At 37.8% G+C, this 19,482-nt stretch overlaps 1 protein-coding gene across 1 annotated transcript; it reads right to left on the bottom strand.

The window, feature by feature from the left end:
- Positions 1-4,755: 4,755 nt before the first annotated feature.
- Positions 4,756-17,810, bottom strand: LOC135078175 (uncharacterized). The gene is made up of 5 exons (XM_063972762.1): positions 17,668-17,810; positions 14,461-14,539; positions 12,036-12,218; positions 6,696-6,828; positions 4,756-5,662 (listed from the first exon to the last, which is right to left on the bottom strand). Exons 2-5 carry the CDS (start codon positions 14,530-14,532, stop codon positions 5,553-5,555), a joined length of 498 nt encoding a protein of 165 aa, XP_063828832.1. The 5' UTR covers positions 14,533-14,539; positions 17,668-17,810; the 3' UTR covers positions 4,756-5,552.
- Positions 17,811-19,482: the final 1,672 nt, after the last annotated feature.

Below are 19,482 nucleotides of genomic sequence, written 5' to 3'. Positions count from 1 at the left end.
ATGTACCTACTCTGGCTTACGTCTGGCTTCGTGTTGGTTGTGTACGAAGCTAACACCGGCCGCGGCTACTTTTTGTGCTTCTAGGTATAGAAAGTCTGATAAGCTTAGGTAACTTAGGTTTCTCGTGTAACTCGCGGTTGGTGTAAGCGTAGTCAGCCCACTTGGTCACGAGTAGTGTAGGTAACTTAGACACGATGATGTTTACGAGTTCGGGGCTCTGTAGGTACTCGCGTTGCTTTATCGCTCGGGTGGCTGCTACGTGGTTTTTGATGGTTATTGCGAACTGCACCAATTCAGTGTGGTAACTTTCAGCTAGTGGTTTTACTTTCTTCAACTGTGACACAATTTTGTTTATTATAATTTCGGGTCGGCCAAACCGAAGCTCTAACATGTCGATTATTTCGTTAGGTGACGTACAGTCAATAAGTAGCGATGACACTGCATCTTTAGCTTCGCCTCGTAGGCATTTACGAAGGCGCCACATGTTTTCCGTGTAGGTATATTTACAGATCTCGGTGGACTCGAAGTATGCGTTCCGGAACTGTAACCAGTCGAGGGGGTCACCGTAGTAAATGGGTAGGTCTTTAGAGGTGGCCAATCTTGACAACAGTTGGTCGTTTTGGTTCATTGCAGCGGCGTTGGAGATCGCAACCCAAGTAGCAACAGATTATCTTCATAAGGCATTGAAGATATCTTGAAGACTAGTAGCCTAATTCCAGCCGTTGTCTTGGCCAAGACAATAGTCGCACTCAAGAAATCTTGAAGTTATGCCCCAAGACAATGGTAAGCAAAAAAGGGCACAATCCTTTGGAAATCACTGAGACAGAGTTAAGACAACGCTTAAGGCAGACTTAAACCCTAATTAAGAGTGTAGTTTTAAGAATTTCTAAACAAGTACTATAATATAACTTGTAGTATGACTGTAGACAAGGAAATAGAGTTGAAGATATCTTGAATACTTATTTAAGAGTAATAATTATTTTTACAGCTAACGTTTATTTAACTTCATGAAGAACTATGTAAGACACTTTTTATTAAAGAGGAACTTTAATTTAGTAAACATTGTGATCTTTAACACTAAATCAACTTAGATAAAGGTTAATGAAAATGGCGATTAAATTATTTTAATAACTAATTTATATTATGTCTAGAATAGACAGTGAATGTCATTTTTGCATAGGAAATATAAAACGCATTGGGGTTTCTCGTGTAAAATCAATGGATAATGTTATAAAACAGGAGGGCCTTGAAAAAAACCTAATAAGATAAATAAAATATTACGAAATTGTATTGTATAAAGAAAACTTTGAGGTTATAAAATAAGATTTTATTTTATGCAAACGTTCTTAGACATTTATGCAACTAGAAAAAGTGTTACAAAGACGTACTTCAATTTAAATGTCCTCTTGTTATGATATTATTGGTCAATTTCTGATTTATTTTTTGTTACACATAGCTCATAATGGCGGTAATTCTAATTTGTCTTAATGTAGCAAGAGTATAGAAGATTTTTAATTTGTAAGTTTAGTGAAGAAAGAGTTGAGTCAAGTTATACTTTACATAGTATTAGTTTAGAAACATTAGATTTAACTTACACTTAAAATTCACTTGATGAAGTATTACTTAAGTGCATATGGTATCAAGTAGATCTGTAGTTTTATTTAGTTAAAACTATATAGTTTTCATTCTGTCTCAGTCTTGCTAAATTATTGGTCCTGCTATACATTAAAGAACAATTCATTTACTAACTAATTTATTAATTACATGATTTCTCCCTCGGATTGTCCGTGTGGAAGTCGAAAATGGTTCTAATAGGATTTTAATTGGTTTTTACGTTTTTAGTTTTGTTATAACATATAGGGCGGGTAAATTGCACCGCCCGCATATTTCGTAAAGTATTCTTTGAAAATTGCGACACTCAGAGATAAGCAATGAAATTTATTGAATATCGGCCATATGATTTTTGCCGTATTAATGAACACATGACGTTTTCATTGTGAAAAGCTTTTATTTAATTGTTTTTATGGAATTTTAACAATTTGTGATTTTGTTAAATTTAATCACACAGTGTTTCTAATTTATTAAATGAGAAGATTGAGAAGCGTAAATAAGTGTGGATTACAATTAATAGAAACATTTTTCGGTAGTTATTATGTTAAGATTTTTTTAAAGGTAGGCCTACTGTCACCTAGTTAGTTAAATTGTATAATATCATGTTGTACCCAACTTTACCATACAATTTCGAAAATATTTTAGACAATATTTTAGTAAATCATATTTTGAATTTACTTATCTATAAATCTGTAGAGGTCAATTCTGTACATGGAATATTTTTACCTATGTAATTGAAAAATATGAAAAATCTAAACGGCTTAAGTTAGACGCTTGAAATTTGGCATGCAGGTATCTTAGTAAACTTAAAGCTTAGTAACAACAGGATATTGCAAAATTCCCACGGGAACGGCAATTAGCGGAAAAATCCTTTTGTATGAAAAATCTAAACCGCTTAAGTTAGACGCTTGAAATTTGGCTTGCAGGTCTCTTAGTAAACTTGAAGCTTACTTACAACAGGTAATTGCAAAATTCCCACGAGAACGGGAATTAGGGGGAAAATCCTTTTGTATGAAAAATCTAAACCGCTTAAGGTAGACGCTTGAAATTTGGCATGCAGGTATCTTAGTAAACTTAAAGCTTAGTTACAACAGGATATTGCAAAATTCTCACGGTAACGGGAGTGAGCGGGAAAAACATTTGTATGAAAAAATCTAAACTGCGTAAGATAGATGAAGGGGGTAAAACGGGATCCACGCGTACGAAGTAGCGGGTGGCCGCTAGTAATAGCATAATTTAGTTTGCGGGCGACCGCACGTATTTTGTATCATAAATTACTACAATAAGCTGCGCACGCAGGTGCATTACCTTGAATTAATAGGCGTTATCCTGTTTTATCGAAATCGTCCCGTTAAGAGTATTTTTTCTCAAAATGTACTAATTCTAGTCAAAAAGTAATTAACTTAATCTTCAGAAAACTATTTCTAAGACAATGGTCTTTAAAAAGTCTTAAGTAAATCTACGAATACTTTATTTACTTTGCAACACTTAAATAATACTTTATCTATACTATTTAGTATTAAGTGACCATACAAAAAATCTTAATTTAGTAAAATAAGTTTTTTTTAACTTAAGCTAAGAATAACTTAAGACCAAATTATCTAAAGAATACTTAACTTGGTTTTGGGTATTCTTAATTTGCTTAAGTAGCGCTCGATGAAGAATATAAAGTCTTAAAGAAAAAAATCTCTATTCTAAGTTAATTTGGTTTTAGCTTAAGTGTAAATTTAGATAGGGTTAAGACAAGTAAGATTTTGCCATTAATACCAATTGCTACTTGGGAACTGTGAGTGCAGCCGCCAGCTCTTGTATTTCAGTACGCTGCTGGGGCGCGGTGCAGGTGACTTTCTCCTCCCGATGTGCCGTTGCAATGTGTGATGTATCAAGCCAGGCCTGAACTTTCTCCGACGATGATATCACACTCCTCCCCTCCGAGCCCAGCTCGGCAAGGTCGGCGTTCAATTCTATGTCAATGAGCGACTTACGAATTGCCGCTATTTTAGAGGCGGCTTCCGCGGTGGCTTTCGCGGCGGCTTCCGCGGCGGCTTTTGCGGCTGCTTCTGCGGCTTCGATCGCTTCGATCTCAATTTCCGCCCTCTTACGTGCAGCTTCAATTGTGAGTCGCCGTGCTGCAGACGATGTGCGCGTGGACTGGCTGCCCTCACTCTTCAACACTTCACTAGCGACTTTCACTTTGTTTGTCTTGTCTTCGTCCATCATTTGTCGGCGTGTTTTAACAGCGGCGCCGCGGGGGGAGCGAAGCAAAGACATGTTGGCGGATCACTGTGTTCACAATTCACAATCGATGATTCGGCTCGTAGGACCACTTTGTAGGCGATGTAGGTCGATGGGTGAACGTAGGTGATGAATGAAAATGAAAGTCCAGGTAGGTACGTTGAAAATGAAGGCGCGTCCGGGTGTGCGCACTAGTACGTTCGCAGAGGGTGAGAGTTCGACGACGACTGGCGGCTCTCGGCCGCGTGTGCGGCGCGGTGAGCCGCTAGAAGCTTCTCACCATAAAAGGCGAGAGGCCTCCGGCCAATCAGCGGGCCGCATTGCTAACGGCTAGCTCGGAATGTTCTAGGCGCGCGATAATATTATTACCTACGCGCGCACCCAGATTCGCTTACTTATTTAACTATGCCATAACACAACAATACAACATTTAGGTAAATGTAGCAAACATTTAGACATTATTGGCTTAGTTAGATATAGGTAGGTAAAGATATAGATTACACATTTAGGTATTAAATAGATTTCAGGTTATAAACAAAAATACTATCAGGTAAGTCACAGGACTTAAGATCATATAACAGTCAGTAGTTTATATTATAATGTACAAAAAGTATAACATTACGTCGTTCTAGTTAGTTAGTACCTACTCTTGGTGGCCATCGTCAACACTCAGGAACTATTGATCCGATTTGAAACTTTTTTTATCATCACAGTCAATAGGGGCGGAACAGTAAAGAAAAAACAAAAAAAAATATTCAAATTAAAATGTTAAAATATTACATTTGTTAAATATTCATAAAATAAAAAGTTTAATAATAAATGTAATATTTTTCAAAATACTTACGGTGCCATGTACTTGTAATCTAGTTAAGTACGTGCTGACTCGATTTAAAAAGAAAACAAAATAAATATAAAAACATATTATTTATTAGTACACAAACACAATCGAATTATACCTTCTAAATAAAAGGAAACTAAAGCTAGGTTTAATCATAGTCAAGAATGCTTTTCATTCTTAGAGCGATATACGCAGTCACACAAACAAAATATGGCATCAGGCACAAAATATTATATGACTGCTAAAACAATGAGAATTCAATGAGATTCTTTATTTGGCGCCACTTGAAGGTCCTATCACTTACTTGGCTAAGACACTGGCGCCAACTGGCGAACGCGGTGAGAAATGGTTAAATTATCGGCCATTTCGTCAAATGTTGAGTATTGTTGAGTTTAAAAAAATATAAAGAGTAGGTAATAGGGCATTTTTGTTTTAATGGCACATGTTTCTGAACTGGCTAACCGCTCATTCAACTGGATTTGCAAAAATATTCTTTTTTACACAAACTTATTAAACGAATTAAAGTATTTCGGCGCAAAGAATACAAATTAGGTCGCCGCTTATAAAAAAGACTATAGACTTTTAGTAGGCCGATAGTTGGGCCCGATTCTAATTTGTATGAAGAAACAACCCAATGTGTGCAAATTCATACATGTCCATACTGATTTTTACAGCCCGACCCAACTATCGGCCGACAAAAAGTCGGTGGTCTGCGCTAATAGGTAATATGAAAATATAGCATATAGGTTATATGAAAAAGGAATAAGTAAGTAATGCTCGTTTTCACCATCAAATAGGGGTCACTTACACTAGGGATTGATGATGAAAACGGGCATAAATGCCTATCCCGAGACCCGTTTATGGTCCCTTAGCAGTCAGCGTTGTAGAGAGGCCTGTGCCCGCCGGCCCCGTAGACCTCACCCGCCAACATCTTCTGGTGAGTCAGGTTGATCATGTGCAGTATCAGCGCATACACACCTGGAACAAGTATACATTATCTAGATCATATCGAACTTCGTATTATATGTTTTTATTCATAACTAGCTTTCCGCCCGCGGCTTCGTCCGCGTGGAATTTTGTCTGTCACAGAAAAACAATATCGCGCGCGTATTTGCTCACCGTTTAGACCTACCCTGGACTACGACAAACATTTTAAAACCAAAATCAGCTCAATCGGCCCAGCCGTTCTTGAGTTTTAATCAGACTAACGAACATCAATTCATTTTTATTTATATATAGAAGATAACCGGCGATTATTCATAATTTTCAATTTATCACATTAACCGTAACATATACCTACTCAAGCCTTTGTTTATTGATATACTAGCAGCCGCCCTCGACTTTGTACGCGTGGATCCCGTTTTACCCCCTTAGGAGTAAAGGTTCGTAAAATCCGTTCTTAGTGAGCACCTACGTTCTAAAATGAACCCCCAAGCAAAATTTGAGACTCTTAGCACTTGTAGTTTCTGAGATTTCGTGATGAGTGAGTGAGTCAGACAGTGACCTTTCGCTTTTATAGATAGTTCTGGGGCCATGGAATAATGCCCGGCAGCGAAGGTGTCGGTACAATACAGGAAAAGATGCTCATCACGCCTCCAAGTTGTTAGTCAAACCAAAAAGTAGGAATAAGCGAACTGTGCTATCTGTCTGCGATAGGTACCCCTGAATAAATACACAAATACTAAAGCCCGGTCCGTGAGCACGTAGAGTTTTGTCCAATGACCCCTAGCTACCCATCCTTATCGCTCGCGCGTAATTATATTGCTGTCGCGACTGTGCGACTGGCACCCGCAGTAAGTGTGCGAGCGCGATAGCAACATAATTACACGCGAGCAATAAGGATGGGTAGCTTGGAGTCATTGGACAAAATTCTACGTGCTTACGCACCAGACTATACCGTGCAATAAAGAATTTTAATTTGAATTACTTATTTATAAAAAAAATCTAGCGTTAAGTCGCATCTCAATCATCTACCGTTAGTGCGATTAATTTATCGGAGAAACAAACTCACCGATGACAGCAGTTGCCATCGCACCAATGATGAGATTACCCAAAGAAATGACGACGCCCACGGCAGCCAAGGACAACAGCACAACCACCACCACGCCGTAGATGAAATACGCCTTGACGTAAGCCGTCTTCTTCTGCAATTAAAATTACCAACTATAAAGGAATCATCGGTCCTGTGGTTCCAGCAGAGTAGAACATGGAGTGCAAGTGTGGTTTTGTTACCCAGTCGACGAAGCACGCACGCATCATGTCGTGCCCTGCGTGCCCAAACAACTGCACGCAGGAAGATTTAATGAACGCTAACTGACAACGCCACTCTTATGGCGGAGTTTTGGGCTTACGCTGTTAGGTTTGTTGTTGACACGACAAGACGAAGAAGCAGAGTAGAATAAGTAGGTAGGGCAACTCTCACTCGTCATGTGGATTTTCATCCAAATTATGTATTAAGAATAAAAAAAAATATGCGAAGACTATGTATTAAGTAGATACGGTTGATCCAACTCAACAAAGAAATGTCGCTAAGGGACTCCCCACACTAGCGTCTTATGAGCGTCGTAGTAACGACGTCGTCTCGCCAGCGCCTACGCACTGCGACTACTGCACTGTCGACGCGGCGCACCAACTCTTTTACTAAACATCGCGACGCCAGACGCCAGCGCTGCGTAGATCCAGCGTTTGGCAGCCGCTAAGCATTGGCTGCGTGGACACTGGCAACGTCGACGCTCGAATGACGATAATGTGAGGGCCCCTATTTTTTTATTTTTTTAGATTAGAACGAATATTGTCGAAAATAAGTCAGGTTGCGAAGAAAAGCCACAGAACAGTGCATGCAGTGTGTTGCAAATCTGAGTAGCTTCGTGTGGTAGTGGAGCGGTGCGGGACCCTGACATGTGATGATTAAGAACGCTTTCACATTTAGGCGACTTTAGCAGCGCGACAAACGCGCAAGAGATGCGCTACCGATAATTCCATACTATATGACAGCGGATGCCTACCTTCACATTATAAAAACGTCGCTGCCGCGCTGCTGTCACGTTTCTCAAGCCCTAATGTGAAATCGGCCTAACTGTCACAGTTGTAGTACATCTAAGGTATCCATCTTACTTTAACTTTGACAAACGTCAAAAATCTGTCAAACTCCATACAAAAAACACCGGTTATCGTTATAGTTAGTCCCAGAACATACGGTGAAACGCAATTGCAACGAAACTGCAAGTTCTAGTTACTTTTGAGTTGCATTTAAGTTTCTGCCATAGATTCCGTTGAGAGACCACACATGACGCGACCATTTTAAACCGGTTTCAAACTGGTTTCACCGTGTGTTCTGGGCCTTACGGTCAAAGTTAGGTGGTGTAACTCAGCCTAAGACTTGCAGCATTTGACTTGACTTAACAAAAACACAACTCTCCAGCTCACACAGCTCTACTAGATATTACCCAGTTATTCACTATGACTGTAATGAGAAAATCATTTGAGGATTGGATAGTTGACATCGCTTAATATCCATTCTTTTTTAGTTTACATAATAATACACTCGCGAGCAAGTATGGAATCACCTGGAATCACTTACATGAAGTTGTTTTCACGCGATCTTGTGTACTAACGAATTTGTTAGTAACAAAAAAAGTGGCACCATTTTAAAGATCAAACTTTTAACTTTAAATTGATACCAAATTCATTTAAATCACACCAGTATTTAAAAAGATATCGCGGTTGATGTGAAGAAGTAAGGAAAAAGACATGTATCAACTGTTTGATACGTCGCGAGTTGCGGCCTATTTACCCCTTATAAAAGCACGTGTTTTCGGATTTTTGCTTTCACACGTTGATCCATACACATCTCCGCTTCTTTTGACACTTTACCTGTGATTCTACACCTTCAGAAGCAGCACAAATCGTTGCAATATTGCAAGAAGGTCTCAACCAGCGGGCTGTCGCACGTCAGCTCCACAAAAGCCAGTCCTGGGTTTCGAAAGTTTTAGGACGCTTTCGGGAGACTGGTGGCTTTATCTCGAGACCAAGTTCTGAACAGCGCCGGTGCACATCGCAGAGGGATGACCGTTTTTTCATGTCAACCCCTCTATGAAATCGTCATTTGACTGGTATCGAAGTCCAGCGAGAGCTCAAAAATGTTCGTAGGATAGCTGTTAGCAAGTGGTCAGTTCGTCTAAGATATAAGCAATAGAATTTGACTCAAAAAAGGCCTGCCACATTTAGAGAAGCATCGCACTAAATAATTTAATTTACACGTGTTTTCATGCGATGGCCAAGTCAATATATTTATGTAAAACGTTAAAGATTTCCTGGCCTGGACTTGGTATTACATGGATCTCACAACTTTTTACCGTAGAACAACTGAGTTGCGAGACTTGGTTTTTTTGACAAGTATTGTTTTTAATGGGATCTCATTTCTTTTTGTATTTTGTAGACAGCAGTTATGTATCTAGAAAACTGGACCGAAATTGAAAAATTTTACTCGACTTGGCGGTTGCACTACCGTGCCCCCAAATCTCATTTCTTTTTGTAGACAGCAGTTATGTATCTAGAAAACTGGACCGAAATTGAAAAATTTTACTCGACTTGGCGGTTGCACTACCGTGCCCCCAAATATTTTAGTTATTCCAAATTTGAAGCTTCTAGGTCTGCTAGAAGTGCCTTAGAATTTTGATGATCGGTGAGTCAGTCAGTCAGTCAGTCAGTCAGTCAGTCAGTGAGTGACAAAATTAAGTAACTTTGACCCGTTATAATTCTTAAACTACTGGTTCAAATTGAATGAAATTTTAAATATACTGTGTCTTTACAATGCCTGCATAGCTAATGAAAATTCAGCCTTCTAGTTTTATCCACAACGAAGTTACAGGCGGTCGAAAATGGCCTGAATTGCTTCGAGAAAAGGATGGTACGGCCGTGCCGCTTTTTTGCTCGACTTGGTGCAGATTCAGCGTTACATAACAAAAAAAAATTTTGAAAAAGTGAATATTTGTGGCAGCACGAGTAAAAAGACCGTCACCGGGAGTAGATTTTTTTGTTTTTTTTTTAAATGCCTATTATTTTGACAAAATGCCACAGATTTTTTTTTTATATTTTTCTGATAACCAGCATAACTTGCCTCAAAACCCAGTTCCGGCTTGACGTTGCATTACGGGAAACCCTGTAGGTATGTCTTCTTATGTGCTTTGGTTATTGAGATGTTGTCAACTTCATAATGGAACTGATAATAAAATACTTGACCTTTTGAACCACAGATCACAGAAACCAAAGGGAGATGTGTGATAAGGGGGCGGGGCCGGTGTCGCAGTAATAATTACTAGTATGTCCAAAAACACAACACATTGCTCGTGAAAGCAATGATAATGATGTTGATGACAGACAGCAGCGACGTTTACATTGCTTGCATATTACTAAAGATTATTCGAACGTTGAGTCAGTACTCATAACGCAGTGGATAATGAGCACATTGATTACTTTGTGTGTGTGAATTTCTAATGCGACACAAAGACTGGGTTGCACCATCTTACTTTAACTTTGACAAACGTCAAAAATCTGTCAAACTCCATACAAAAAACACCGGATAAGGGCTCCTGCCCTGATAATTTCGCCAGCGGCGCGGCGGCGGCGCGGCAGCGGTGTTCACGCGGCTCGTATAAACAGTGTAGCGGCGCGGCGACGGCGCACTGTGGTCAATTTTCAAACTTTAGCGGTAGAAAATTCAACTTTATCAATGTGCAGGTAATCCGAAAAATAAACGATATTTCTATTTTAAGGTTAGTTGTTTACATTATAAAGAAATATCATCAGTGTACTCTTATCGGTTCCTAAGATTCATTAATTTAAAGTTAATAATCTGTGTGTTGTAGTATTTCTATTTTAAGATAGACGGATTTGTGCGAGTTTTCTTTTGTTATTTGCTAAATACCTATCCAATAGTAAGTTTAGTAAAAAATGGTGATAATTAGTGAAGGTCAGTACATTCTATTTTCATATTAACAATTTAAAATCTGGCAGATTTTCATATCATAAATAAATAGGGAATTTGACTACCGGTTTTATACAAATTTAGCAGATAAAAAGGAACATACGTTTTTAGGAACTAATTAGAAATAAAAACTTTTGTTATTTGGTCATAGGCTGAAGTGTTACCTATTCAAAAATATCAGTTTTATTTGCAGAAATTTGCAGTTTCATTTGATTTTTTCAATTTTTTAGGCAATGGAAGTGCTATCAAAAACATGGAATTATTTGAATTATTATCAAAAAATCCTCCGATGAAGCTGATGTCCCAGAATAGCAAAGATTTATTGTTCAACTTTATTTTAGACTCTATTGGAGTATCAGAATTGAACATAACAAACCAAAAAAAATTTCAAAATGCAATTCATAATTTTTGTACAATTACTTCAAGATTGTGGCTGAAATCAGCTCAAAACAGTAAAAAATTGCGAAATATCACCTTCACATGCCTTCATAGGATTTTATGAGTGTCTGTTACATATTTCGTAAAAAATACAATAAGAAATAAACAAGCTCGTGGCGAAATAAACAAGAAAATTGTAGCAGAAAGAAAAGTACACATTCAAACTCAATTCAAGGAGTAACTTGGTTTGCTAGTTGATGTTCCTAAGCCTGGGTTCGGGAACAGCAATGATGGCAATACTGCTAGATGCTTCTTTGCTAATCCGGGTAAGTATATCGTCAAATATTACCGGAATCAATAGCGATCTAATTGAGAGGTTCGGTATCATCTTAAAAACCCTTATCTCTGGTTACAAAATAAATAGCGTCAAATTCGGAGAATATGCCAAAGACACTGCTATGAAATATGTTGATCTTTATAATTGGTATTCTATGACACCAACCGTTCATAAAGTTTTAGTACACGGCAAAAACATCATAGACAATTTCATACTACCAATCGGCATGCTCGGAGAGGACTCGCAAGAAAGTCGCCATAAAGACACCAGAAAAATGACCAGACAACTAAACAATGAAGATCTCATTAAAATACTGCTTCTATCTTCAGATCCCATCATGTCTAATATGAGATCTATAACCGTGAATAATAAGAACACCTTGTCAGCTGAAGTTCTAAATTTGTTACAAGAACCAGAAGTCGTAATCATTGAGGGATGACTTTCACATACCTAAATTATGTATAAAATAAAAGTATTTAACGTTTAAGCATGATATTCCATATAATATAATTAAGTACCCCTAAATTCTTAAAATTGACCACTGTGCGGCGCGGTGGCGGCGTCGTGTGCAGGAGGGCTAACGTCAAAGTTAGGTGGTGCAACTCAGCGCATTAGTTGGCATCTCTCTATATCTCTATTTTGAACCTTACCTCGTTGACACCAATGCAGAGTAACACAGAAAACGTGAAGGCTATCGCCGATTTCATCAACCCGAAAGCCAGGCCCACGTTCACTCCTGCTTGACCATAATTTCTGTATTCACTACAAGAGTTGGCAACGTTAAATCCTGTGATGTAAACGATGAAGAAAAGAAATGCTGCCGCATTTATAACCTGAAATAGAAGAAACATTAATTTGGCATTATTTCATCCACGAAGACGCGCCCCACCAATTTTTGGTCGAGGGAAGCGTGGGGTGCAGGGAGTTTGACCCTAGCAATCCGAGCGTCATTAATGTAATGTGCGTGTGCACTCATGGATAATTTAGCGTGTATACGATGCGATAACACACAAACAAACATTACTGGAAGAATGGTGGGGCGCGTCTTCGTGGATGAAACGATCTAATAACGTTAATGCAAGAGAAGAGATTAGGTCTATCTTCTACTATATAAGGTGTTATTTTTTGTACTGATCATACTTTACCAACGCATCTAATAAAATCATACAAATACAACCCAAGTGTTTTTAAAAAAAAATTCAGGCTAGTTTTCGAGTAAAACGACAAAGAATGTTTCGAAAAAAATAAAAAATAAATCATCCTTTGAGCGCGGTGAGTATTCGTTTGTACGCACTATCGTAGTAGCCGGCCGAGGGCAACGACCACTGCCACGTGCCGCGCCGCGTGAGTCGGCCATATTGATATCGCTCGCTGCCAGTCGCTCCGCGCCCACAGCCCGCGCCGAGCCGCCGATCGGCATGCGGGAGCGCAACAACATAAATAATCGTCCCAGTCCGTCCAATGCGCCCAAACGTATTGCAGTGTATGTGTGATTTATTACAATGCCGCGCTTGATCAATAACAAAACGCAGGTGAAATTATGTTTCGGGCACACTAACTGGCCGACGAGAAACATTGACGAGTCGAAAACCTTCATACCTTGCTTGTTTGGAGCCGCGCAGCGCTTCAGGGAGCGCAGCCGTATCCTGACTTGACGAGATTCCGTGCGCTTCGAGGACGAAGTTCTGGATTTCAATTTCAATCACCGGCACAGTGCTGGCGGTACCCAGATGCGAGCGCCGCAGACGGCGGCTTTTGCGTAAAAATACGGAATGCCTTATCAAGGAGTTGTTGCCAGAGGGCCACGACCGCGACCTAGTTCTATCGATGGTTATTGCGGAAGTCTACCTAGGTACATACCTACAGTGTGATTTGGACAGATGAGTGCTTGTTTACGCGAAAGGGACTTTTTCCGTAAAGAAGTTAGTGCGCGAATTGTGAATACAACATCCGACGTGGTGTCTAGTGAACAGCAAGCAAGTGTGCAGCCCGAAAGCATTACCTCAATTCGATCGTGGCTAGATTAGACAGTGCAAGACAGTGTTTACGTGAACATTCAACAAAGGCTTGACGTTCAAAATGTATTGTGATTAGTGTAATAATAACCTAGGAACTTTAAATAACAACATTCAAAATAGGTAAATGTGTGAATAAGTAAAATCAATGAATCTAAAGTGTGATGGCAAATCATAATTTAGGAATTAAAACCAGGGAAATTGATCAGTGAGTTTTATTTACAACACCTATTCATATTCAATATTAGGGTGCATTTCCACTGAAGCGAAGCGAAGTAGTAATAGGTATGTACCTATCAATTTTTTATTACGTCTCTAAATAAATTGCGTAGGCATTACGAAACCGTAGATATTGAATTCCAATTTCTATCCTTTTTTAAATTTCTAGTTTAACGCGGATGATTCGCCTCGGTTCGTTGGAAAAGTCCCCCGCTATTACACTAATGAAAATACACTTATTTACCTACTTATGTAGCTAGATTTTGTTTCTCCCATCGCGTAGTACCTATTAACATGACGTAACATCGTACATACTCACGAGTGATAATTTTTGGTAACGTAGGTTTAGTGTAATCTAACCTTTATGTGTGTGAACGTTGAATGAATGCGCGCGGCCATTGTTCGTACTCGTATGAATGAAATGAGTAAAGAAAGAGAGAGAGGCAGTGAGTGAAGACAGGATGGTTGTAAAAATAATATCTTTTTTTTGTTAGGAAAAGTAAAAACAAAAACTAGCCTGAATTTTTTTTTAAAAACACTTGGGTTGTATTTGTATGATTTTATTAGATGCGTTGGTAAAGTATGATCAGTACAAAAAATAACACCTTATATAAAAATAAGTCGGGTTTTCCTCCCTGACGCTATAACTCCAGAACGCACGAACCGATTTCCACGGTTTTGCATTCGTTGGAAAGGTCTCGGGCTCCGTGAGGTTTATAGTAAAGAAAATTCAGGAAAAATTGAAAGGGAATAAAACGGGATCCACGCGTACGAAGTCGCGGGCGGCCGCTAGTATGTCATAAAAATGCAACATGAAAGTTTAAAATATCATAAAGCTTACAGAGGCTACGATTCCGAAGACCAGCGATCCTGTCTCCAGTTTCATGCCACAGTTATTTCCTTTGAGACACATGTTTGTTCTGAAATTAGAAAAGCATTAAGTAGTACTTCGATAAAATAATACATAAATAAATTGATGGTGTACTTATTAATAAATTTACATAAAAAATGTATTAGGTATGTATGGGTAGACGGATCCAAATCTGTGACCTGTTTCCTCAGATCATAGATGATCTGAGGGAGAGCCCCATACACGGCATAATAGCTTAGCGTCAAAGGTTAACTTTACATATTCACAGTAACAAAATAGGCTTTTTAGTTATACATATATCACTTTTAGGATGTGTAACAATATTGTAAATAAACGTTACAAACGCGTGTTAGCATAAATTCCCATCCACAGAATACTTTTAAAGGTACTAGGTAGGTAGTGTAGGTACCTACCTACCTAGTACATAAATAAACTTTCTTTCGGAAAATCTTTGAATGCAGTTCTCTTTCTTTTTAAAAATAAAGTAGGTACCTAATGTTTTCTATGAGTAAATTTTTTATCTACCTACAGCCTTATGAGTACCTACCTATCTACTTTCGTAGTACCTACTTTCCCTTCGGGTGGCATTACAAAATTCCACCCTGTACCTATATTTTAACAGAACAATACCGTCAATTTTCAGATAGGTAGTTGTCAGATATAACGGGATATGTTACACACACACATTTACCTACCTACCCTACCTCCAAATACGCCGTCTATTTTAATAATGCTAAACATAATGAAATGTTTTCTCTTGGAGCACGTAGTTCTACCTACTTATAAGAGTGTGAATTTCATGGAACTACTTAATAATGATGTTATTCAACCAACAGTTAGTTCACTCATTCGATGTTTCACACAAACAGCACATCCGTCGTGTTAATGTGGGTGTGTCATGCTGATAAATAGGTAGGTACAAAGTACAATATAGATAATATTATTGTGTCCAAAACAATGCAATTAATATATTCATGGTTTATGTGATGGTTTACAAAAGTATCGCCTCACAGTCACACTTATTTGCTAAGTTGAAGTACATACCTACACCTAGGTACTCTTTAAAAATTACCAACCCACTAAAAGAAAGCTTGTCTCTCAAACGCATGGGTGACTTTTTCCACCGTGACAATAATGTCTCTTTTTTTTTTAAATGTGGTGGCGACAAAAATATCACCCGTGTACCTACACGCGCCTTTACTTTCACGCCTGAACCGATTTTGATGAAATTTGGTATAGCGATACATAGTTAGTTTGAGTCACGATTTTTTAAACACTGACAGCGCGCGATAATGTTTTTTGTGCCCTCAAGTGCGCTGTTAATTTCACGAATAACGTAATTTTTGCGCTGACCCGATATTGATCGAATAGAAGTAAGTAGGTACCTACGTAACCTAATAAAATAAGAACCTAGGTACAATTTGGCATCGCCACTTATCGTTTCGGGTTACCTTCTTAAAGACGGTAATGTGAATGTGTTACAAACAACTTCTCAGAAACTTTAAAGTGGAATGTCCGTGGATAAGTAGGTACCTATTATTCATGTTACCTACACTATAATCCGCCTTTTCAAGGAGAGAGTGAATAGGCACTTACAGGGCAGATACCTATACCATCCTAGACTGCATCTTACTTAACCCGGCGAGGATGTGGAGGGGTCAATTTGACCCCAACCTTCCTATTTTTGAGTACAGTTATTTATCCCGTAGCTGTGTGCTGTTGAAGGTCTCAGTAGCTGGAGTAATTGAACTCTGCTCCCTTTTGAACACCACTATTCAGTCGATAGTCGCCGGTGAAAGAAAATAGACGTCCGCAAACCCAAAAATGTCGAAATTTTGCCAAAAACACATTGCTCTATTTTATTAACAATGAGCCGATTTGTACCTTACAAGACTAATTATGAATATTTAATGATATAAGATAATGATTAACAGAAAATACTAACTAATATTTGAAATATGATGAAATTGCTTTTTTGTTACAAATTAACTCAAATTTCACAATTTATTAGACTTTTAGAATAGCTGTATTATTTAAACATGTAAATGGCTATTGGTGAATTTTTCGATTTAAATCCTTTAATTACTAACTATTAGGTACCTACTTAAGTTTCTTGATAAATATTATTTAAATTATCACTTAGTAGGCAAAAATCTACAAATCAAATACAGGGTCATAAAGACCCTCCACATCCCCGATGTATACTTTTTGTACCACATCCTCGCCGGGTTAACACCAGGTACCTACCTACCTACCTACGATGAAAAAAATGTCAAGGCTCAACCCCAGGCCCGCGGGCCACTGCGAAAGAATTTTAAGTGGCCCGCGCAAGTACTGTTACGTTTGAAAATACGCAGCAAATACAAAAATCACAGTACCTAACTGAAATAGGAAATGTAAGTGGCCCGTCGTTAACGACTGAAGCACACTGTTTGGCCCGACTGTTAAATTTATGTGTCGCCAGGCCTACGAGATCGAGTGGCCCGTGGTCGACTTGGCCTTGTTATAAGCTGACTGGATAGATATCCTTTATTCAAGTGTATGGAATTAGAGCTAATTAACCAACCTTTTTTTGTTTTTTTAGAAAGTAGGTATGGAGGATCTGAGTTTACATAAAATATTAAACGGGGCTCTTTAGTCTACTGAGGCTGGTCGTAATAGTAGGTACCTACTTACCTATCAAGGTAAGCAAAACGACGAACAATGCAAGAACCATGCAAAGAAACCGTTCTTGGTTTCTTTACTCTTAAAGAGCCTAGGTACCTAATTTAAACTTAAAATGTAATTGATACCTACATCCCGCCTAGCAAAGCAAGCACCTAATGATGCACAGATAACTCTAAGATAAGTAGATTTTATCACATATGAATTAGGACCTTACTTATAGGTAATTCAATGTAAGAATCTTAGATTAATAAAGGTATGAATATAAAAAACTTAGGCAGTAAACGTAAGTTCCTACTTACACCATACTTACACAAACAATATCAGCTGGTAGTTAAAACAATTTAAAGTTTTAGCCTACCATAAAATAGGACCTACATATTTTGATCAACAGCAGAGTCAACACAAAACACACATCCCCATTCCTCACTATCGAAATTATCAATCCACAGGTTATTTCACTAAAATGTCGTTACTTAACTACAAATATTAAGTCAAATTGATTAAACTTACCAACAAAGCTTTCCAACACAACTAAACTGGTGAAATACAAATCTAAAATCAAGTTAAACTGAACGGATACAAATTACAAAGCTCAAGCACAGGCTCAACGGCTCAAGCGTGCAGTGCAGCATAGAGAAAAGTAATACATAGGAAACAGTGCAGCGTTGTGTGTGTCACAGATGAGACATGAGACAGGGACAGATAGGAAACGGCCCTATGATTGGTCCGTTCATAGTAAAAGTTCCGGCATCTATGGACTTCCATTGGGTAGCGCTAAAAAAAAAAAAAAGATCATAACTTTTTAATAACGACTGCCTTAGCGACGTTGCAGTACCGCTTTAATATATTTTATAACGGGTAACGTTACCGCACCAATAACGGTACGGATACATTATTATTTCAAATTATTTATAGAAATAAAAAACCATAAAATAAGTTTTATTAAAAAATTTATTTCATAAAAATACAACTTAAAAACAAATGCATACAACTATCGACAAAATTACAAAGGTGGTCCTATCTTTTGAGCACTTGAGTCTGAACATGAAGTACATCTTAGAATTATCTACACGTTCGAAGATAAATACCAACCGGATGATTTCTTATTCCGTAAGGAAAATTACAAAATAATAATGGAATAAAAAATCATCCGCTTAACTCGATAATTATAAGTAAGCACCATAAACTTAGGAAACTACGAAATACTATTAGTAAGTAAAACTATACAGCCATTAATTCACAGAATCATCAACTGCGGGTTTTTAAGAAAAATAAAAGAAAACCTACCGCGCCAATAGAAAATAAAGTCTGGTTGGGCTTTATTTTCATCAATAACATTGAGACTGAACTATTTATGAACATAATATTTAGTAACTAGCTGTTGCCCGCGGCTTCACACGCGTGTAATTTAGTTTGTCAAATATCGTCATAAATTATAGCCTATACAGGGTGGAATTTTGTAATGCCACCTGGAGGGAAAGTACTCTTAATACTGTAGATAGAAAAAAATATCTCAAATGAAACATTCCTTTATTTTTGTAAAGAGCATTCAAAGATTTCCGAAAAATTTTGCGAAAATTCACCACCATACCATACAATTTTCCGTAAATAATTACAATAATTTAAGATTTCACCTTATACTTAACTTTAACGATCGGTACAATAAAATAAAGGGTGTAGTTTTTTCGCAGATTTTAGTGTGTGGCAAGCTAAGTTTTGGAAATCTTTGAATGCAGTTCCATTTCTTTTAAAAAATAAAGAAATGTTTTCTTTGACTACAATTTTGTATCTACAGTATTAAGAGTACTTTACCTCCGAGTGGCATTACAAAATTCCACCCTGTATGTTAGTTATTTTGGGTTTTAAAGTATAATACTGCAAAGTTTCATCAAAATCCTTTCAGTAGTTTTTGCGTGAAAGAGTAACAAACATGTTAACGTCCAGATTCCAGACATCCATACAAACTTTCGCATTTGTAATATTAGTAGGAAGTAGGATTTGAGGAAATCTATCTTTAATTGCCAAGTAAGTAAATGTTAAAGATTCTTAGTTAATTTATCTCTGTTTGAGTCAATTTTAGTCATAAAACCCATTATTACAAAAAAAATTAAGCCCGGGATGAACCTTAGAGAATTAAACCTCCTCTATGAATGGGATGAACACTGGTTTAAAATTACAATTCCATACTAAATATCAAATTTTACCTAGAGTTTAACTTTTTGTAATAAATAGGTACCCACCATTGAAGCCAACAGAACAGAATAATATAATTATTAACTTTTTGCAATAATTGTTTACAAAATTTCAAGCGAGCGAACATTTCTA

The sequence above is a fragment of the Ostrinia nubilalis genome, chromosome 14 (genome assembly GCF_963855985.1).
Source record: "Ostrinia nubilalis chromosome 14, ilOstNubi1.1, whole genome shotgun sequence".
NCBI classification, from domain to species: Eukaryota; Metazoa; Arthropoda; class Insecta; order Lepidoptera; family Crambidae; genus Ostrinia; species Ostrinia nubilalis.
Note: the sequence above shows the minus strand (reverse complement) of the source record. Positions and strands in the feature narration are given on the sequence as shown.